The sequence below is a fragment of the Manduca sexta genome, unplaced genomic scaffold, assembly GCF_014839805.1.
Source record: "Manduca sexta isolate Smith_Timp_Sample1 unplaced genomic scaffold, JHU_Msex_v1.0 HiC_scaffold_539, whole genome shotgun sequence".
Taxonomy (NCBI): Eukaryota; Metazoa; Arthropoda; class Insecta; order Lepidoptera; family Sphingidae; genus Manduca; species Manduca sexta.
In genome coordinates, this window is record NW_023595340.1 from 2,330 (window position 1) to 9,352 (window position 7,023).

The 7,023-nt window shown below is 29.9% G+C and overlaps 1 protein-coding gene across 2 annotated transcripts; it reads left to right on the plus strand.

The window, feature by feature from the left end:
* Positions 1–210: 210 nt before the first annotated feature.
* On the plus strand, positions 211–6,863 carry LOC119193432. Of its 2 annotated transcripts, none has more exons than XM_037447034.1 (2): positions 211–569; positions 5,565–6,863. In XM_037447034.1, exon 2 carries the CDS (start codon positions 5,834–5,836, stop codon positions 6,764–6,766), a length of 933 nt encoding a protein of 310 aa, XP_037302931.1. In that variant the 5' UTR covers positions 211–569; positions 5,565–5,833; the 3' UTR covers positions 6,767–6,863. The 2 variants fall into 2 exon arrangements, with proteins under 2 accessions (XP_037302931.1, XP_037302932.1); XM_037447035.1 differs by lacking the exon at positions 211–569 and adding an exon at positions 2,339–2,417.
* The last annotated feature ends 160 nt before the right edge of the window (positions 6,864–7,023 follow it).

Consider the following 7,023-nt stretch of genomic DNA (forward strand, 5'->3'; position numbering starts at 1 on the left):
TAAAAAACACTTAAATTTTAATTTCTTTACTGGGGTCATTGAAGGTTTTGAAGATATAGGTTCTGGCAAACGCACAAACAATGTGGCTGATAAAGCTTTAGTTTTTATGTTACGGGTTTGTTTTCTCCTTGGAAAATTCCAATTGCATTTTATTTTGCTCGAGATGGGGTTAAAACATTTGTTTTAAAAATATTATTAAAGAAATAGTATTAGCAGTTTTAAATCTGGATTCATAGTAAGAGCTACAATCAGTGACCAAGGTTCTGCCAATGTTGCTGCTATTAAGTCATTAATATCAGATTCTAATGCTGAACTCCCACGTAGTAACAAATATACCAATGACATCTGTTATAAAATCGGCCCAAACCAACTGTACCATATCTATGATGTACCTCATTTATTGAAATGTTTTCGCAATAATTTTCAGAAAAAACCTACTCATTGGCAACCAAAGGGCAAAGTGGGAGTATATTGAGAGACTTTATAAAGTGGATGGTTTTGGTGGCAGAGCAAGAAGCACCAAACTTACTGAGAAGCACATAAATCCAACTTCATATGACAAAATGAAGGTAAATAAATATACATTGTTCTATCACAGTTCTGTTTACAAGTCTTGACTGATTGATAAAAGATTGAAATCCTCCCCTTATTTAAGCATGATTATTGTACTTTGATAATTGCTCCTAATATACTTTTCAATATTGACATTATTAAAATTACCCTTATACAAACTCTAATTGGCCTAACTGGCATCATATTTATTGTGCTGCTTCAAATAATAATGCATCAACTGTAGGCATAGGAGTTTGTCACCTACAAATTAATATTATAAAAAAACCTCCTGGACTGGATTTATTTTGTCGACAGCTGCCATAACAGTTGATAACAGGTCAAATAATGCCATATGAATAGAACTGTGCTTATGAAAACCTTTTAGATCAGCACAGAATAATTTATGTTTTTCGAAATATGAGTAATGAGCACAGTTAGTCTGTAAATTACTTTCCCAATAACTTTTGAAAATTACGAATTTTTGCTATAACCATAGCAAAACATTATAGACCTATAATTCTTCATATTACTTTTTTGGAATATAATATATTCATTATCCATAAATGTTATGTTGCTTTCAATAATATTAACAAAAATTCTTCATATTACTTTTTGTATAATAATATATTCATTATTCATAAATGTTATGTTGTTTTCAATAATATTAACAAAATAATAAATAAATTCATCTATGCATTGTCTGTGAGATTTGTATATGTGATTATTTTTATGTTCGTTATTGACTCTTGATACTTGTAGTATGAATTTGTTAATTATTTGCCATGCAGCTTTAAACTTATTTTTGGAGTTATTTATGAAATTATTATTTTGGGCTTTTTGAGTTATCTTTATGATTTTTCTATAAAGTGTAGAGTATTTTTAAACAATCAGTCTATTTTTTCAATTCGGTTTAAATCTATATTCCCATAATGTCATGTCGTGTGCCAAATATGATACATCTACCTTATATCACCGCCTTATTTTACTTGAAATCCATCCTTGTTCTTTTAACCATGACATAATAAATAAAACTTTATGTATATTCATCATACAGAATCATGTAAAAAAATATATATTATTTATAGATTTAAAGAACACTTATAATGAGATGCATGCATTTATCACTTAAAGCAACAATATTAGTTAGTCTTTGTTACTCTTCGCGATAATATCTAACTTAAGGTTATAGCTTAAGGTCCATTTTTCATACATTTTGTTTAATACGACGAAATTTTAAAGGCCGAAATATCCATGCATATTAATTATTTTTACGTTTTTCTTTCAACTGCGAGAACTAATCACTAACTAGACGTGAATTTAAATTCTTTACTTGTCAATACTTGTTTAGTTACCCAGATTAAAGGTGAAACAAAATGTATGAAAAATGGACCTTAAGCTATAACCTTAAGTAAATTATTAAAAGTATCACTGTCTTTCACATTGTTCGACAATTTATTAGACAGCTGTGCACCAGGGTCGTAGCTTAGCGGGGGGTGAGTGGTGGTGGGCTACCTTAAAATACTAATGCAATACCTTAATAATCAACTATAACAAACTAAACATTTTCCATTTCTTATAACGAAGCCTAACAAACTAGATGCTTTTTAATTATATATTCCATATGTGGAATCCTCTAATGAATGAGTCCTCTAAATTGCTCAGTAACAATTTGACATCGTCGGGAGAATTAATGGACTTCAGGATCTTTAGGTCATCAGCAAACATGAAAGGTGTGGAATGATGCAAGCAATTGATAATGTCATTTATGAACATATTAAAAATAAGGAAGTCCCAAATGGGAGCCCTGTGGGCACCCCAGAAGCAATATGATGGAAATTGGAACTAAAACCATTAAGAACCACATGGTAAGTGCGACCAGTAAGATAAGATTGAAACCATTCATACATGTGCCAAGAGTACCCATACCCGGATAACTTCTGCAGCAAGAGTTCGTGAAAAACGTTGTCAAAAGCCTTACTGAAATTTGTATATATTACATCAGTTTGCATGTTATTGTCTAAGACTTCTGAAAGCAACTCAGTAAAAGAGACCAAATTAGTGCTTGTTGAGCGAAATTTAACAAAACCATGTTGGTGTTCAGTTAAAAATGGTTTGAAGTAAGCTTCCAGATATGGAAATACTACAAATTCAAACAATTTTGCCATAGTAAAAAATAGAAATCGGTCGATAGTTGGACATTAATGTGTTATTGCCCGACTTGTGTATCGGCACCACTCTAGCTACCTTCCATTTCTTTGGAAAAATTCCGGTTTTCAGTGATTTTTATAGATTTTACAAAGTGGACTAGTCAGATTTCTTGTTCATGCAACAATAAAATTTGGTGGAATATTGTCTGGGCCAGAACCTTTGCTTATATCAAGAGTCTTAAGTTTACGTGAAACTTCATTAAGTGTGATGTGCAACGACGTAAAACTACGAGTCCAAGTCCGAGGAGTAACTCGCACAGCTATCCATGAAATGATAAGAAAAATTCGGGTTAGCATCGACATTCGACTCCATTAGTATCTTTCTCGTACACTGATGCAAAGTGCGAAGCAAACATATTACATATTTCAACTTCTTTGGAACTAACTTGATTACCATCGGACATCGAAGCTGGGAGAAAGCAAGATCCTCTTCTTTTGGCCTTGATGAATGACCAAAAATGATTATAAAAATTTTAAATATTATCTTCTATACTTTCAAGATAATGTATTATAACATTTATTTAATAAGGATCTGCAACTCTCTCTGAGTAATTTAAATTCTATTCCATTTAACGGGTTCTTAAAAATTTATAGCATTGCCGAAACTTATTTTTTCTCAACATACATATGAGGTTGCGATTAAACCCAACCGGATACTTATTACTTCTTAGTTTAAATTTAGGTACATAAAGTTGGATAGTCTCATGTAAAATACCGTAGAATTTAGTGAGCATATCATTGACGCCGTTGTGACCAAGTACCTTTTCCCAATCTACATTATCGAGATGTTTCCCAATAGCATCGTAATCGCCTTTCGTATTCTCGCATCGTATCTATGGGCGCAAATTTATATTTAGTGATTATATTATTATGAAAAAGTCTAGAATATTAAAGAATGATATTTAAATAAGTATTTACAACCGCAATTCTGTTATTTATTAAGTTTCAGAATAAATTAGAAACTGTATTGACTATTTGAGTGTTTGGAAAATAATGGATATTTATTTATATCATTATTTAATTGTTTATGTAATCTAAACGTCTAAAGTAAATTCAATTAGAATTGTTAATATTATCCTGATTTCTATATCATTGTTTTAATCTATAAGTAAAAATATTCACACCTTGTTAATAGCGGCATCTGTTAGAAAATAATGTAAAATAATAGTTTGCTTACTTAAAAGTTATTTATGTAAAGTAATATTATATCTAATTATGTAAAATTCATTATAATATTAATTTTGAATATTCAGCTATAACCTACGATTTATTGTACAGTAATTTTAATTATTTTTCTAAAAAGGAAGTTGCAGTTAAATTCACTATGACTCAATTGGATTATATAAAGCCTGGTCATTTTAAATTCACTTCACTTGTGTTCCAAGATCAAGAGAGAATAAACCAACCAATATTAAGTTTGTGTTTTCATTATAATGGACTCCGAACACGTGGATACTGGCTTATCTCCGACATATCCATAATCAGATTTCTTTATTTAATTTCGTTACCATATCAATCAATGAATCAATTCATTTATTTTGCAAATATGGGTACCTTAAGTATTAGGTGGTGTATTTTATAACATAGCGTCTTACCATATTTAGGCGAATGACGTGCAAAAATTACAATATAAAGTTAAGCTAAAATAACAATTTAATATTAATATAGTATATTAATATAGTATAGCATTAGGTAGGTATGATAATATAATATAATCTATCACAGTTGTTACAAATTGTTACACAAAATTATTCCTGTAAATATTCTCTTATATAATAATATGTCTTATCAATTAAAAAGGTTTTTAATTTACGTTTAAATATATCTATGTTTTCTATGTTTACAATACAACTTGTAATTTATTATATTATATTCTTGGACCCATGCAGATACCGCTCTTATCTAATAGAGCTGTATTGTTAGGTGGCATTTTTATTTCGTTTGCTATAATATTTAGTGTACATAATATATGTAGGTTTCTTTTTACAAATATTGAAATTTCGTATATAAATAAACTAGTTAATGTAAGAATTTTTCCTTAAGTTCCTTCCAGTTTTAAGTTGCAGTACACCTGGAGCCCTAAAAATCGTATGGCTTCTGCCTGTAAGTGATAATTTATAGAAAGCAATTTAGTTGCTGACCTATTCTTGAAAAAAAAAAATAAGATAATGATTTCTTATATTTACGCGAATGTTAGATATTATTTAACTTGATTGTAGCCTGTATTTTATTTTCTCCCGACGTTTCGAAGATTTGCAGCCTTCATGGTCACGGGGATCATGACCATGAAGGCTGCAAAAACGTCGGGAGAAAATAAAATACGAACACCGCGATAGAATCCGAAAATTAGTTTAATTTCAAAAATAAGATGTTTTACTTTAAATTAATTTATAAATGGTTTTCTGTAAGCCAATTCACAATGTCCTCTAATGCCTTATTTACTCTAGCCTCTAGTAATAACTGAGTTTTCTCAGAGAATAGTACCGTACTATCATCAGGAAATAAAATTATATCATCATTACTGATCCTTTTCCTTTCATGTTTCCAATAAATCGTATTCTGTGATTAAATTAACCACTTTCCCCAACTTGAAATTGGCATAATGTACAACAATTGTCATAAAAAAACCTTAATATAATATGTTAAATTGCCGTATTCTTGTGAAAGTATTGGCCAGAATATCAATTTCTTTGGGCCATTTAATTAAATATCTTTAAGCTCATAACAGATTAAATAATCATACCATGATTAAAATCGTTCATTTATTAATTTACTAATATATTATTTATATTATTAACATTTCAGGTCAAATTTGCAGCCCAAGTTTTTAGCCGGCAAGTGGCTACATCACTAGAAATCCAGATGAAGTCTCTGCTATCTCCAGGATCATGATTACATAAGTTTAAATGAAGACATTGGAAATGGTTTGTTCACAGCAGAAATTCTTCTTTTATAAATAATTTGTTTGATAGTTTAAATGGTTTTGGTCATTATGGGAATAAGTTAAAACATGCTCTTTCATATAATTCGGAGCACATTGCATTCTGGAATGATGCTGTGAAAAGCTAGCTTCAATGCGCTTTGACGCTTCCAATGAAAGGGAAAGGAAGCCTTTATCACTGAAGCATTTTGAACATAATATAAAAACAATAAAACATTTGTGGTCAGATCTGCTGAGAATTGATGGTGTTAAATTTTTAAGTCTTAGACGTCTTAATCAAGATCCGATAGAAAACTTTTTTGGTCAAATAAGGGCACATGGTAATTTTAGTACAAATCCTAATTGTACTCATTTTGTATCGGCTTTTAAAACCTTGTTGATTAACAACATTACTACCGGTAAATCTTTATACACTAATTGTTCTGATGATGATGACAAAATGTTGGGAACATTAAAACATTTAGTCAGCCACCAAAAATATGGTTCATACACTGATAGTCTTCAATGTAATGAAACTAACTTTATAGAAATTTCTATACCTAACGAGAATATATTCCAACATAAGTCTGTACCATATATTGCTGGTGCAGTTTGTCGTTTTTTGATGTCCAATTTGAACTGCAAAGATTGTGATAATTGTACAAAAGCACTATTATCTCAGAGAGAGTCATTTCACGAATTAATTAATTTAAGAGAATATAGTTCCAATGTAGATAGGTTATGTTATCCTTCTAATAATTTTAGTCAAATGGTCTGGCAGAGTATTTACATTATTGACAAGATGATGCCATTTCTTTGCAGTGTTTATATTTATTCTGACTTAATAAGTAATTTAATAAAATATATTGACACTACTTGGTACAACTGTAATATTCACAAAACGGCTGTTATTAAAGCTTTTTGGTCCTACATAGTTAGAATGCAAGTTAAGCAGTGGTGTATTAATTTTAATAATAGAATGAATAATATTGATTCAAGGCCTAAAGATATAGAAATGGAAACTCTAATCCGTGAGAAAGTCACAAAAGGATTGAGTTATAGATCACAAAGAAGGCGTAGTTCCTAATCTCACTTAATTAAAGTTCTTCATAGTATTTTGTCCACAATTATTACGATTTTTGCAAATGAAATTGATGTTTTTTAAAGTGTATTACCCACATTTTTGTGGTTTTAAATTAGCTATTATGCTTTCTGTTTATTGTATAAAATCATAGTAGTTTTAAAATAATCTTCATTATGGTGACTGTTAAGCAAATAGTTGTTAAAATCTTATATACATAATTATGCTTGTACAACCTAAAATGAGCCTACCAGATAATTGTC

Bases quoted from the DNA above. Each gene is read 5' to 3' on its own strand.
- LOC119193432 (XM_037447034.1), top strand. From the start codon at position 5,834: ATGCGCTTTGACGCTTCCAATGAAAGGGAAAGGAAGCCTTTATCACTG.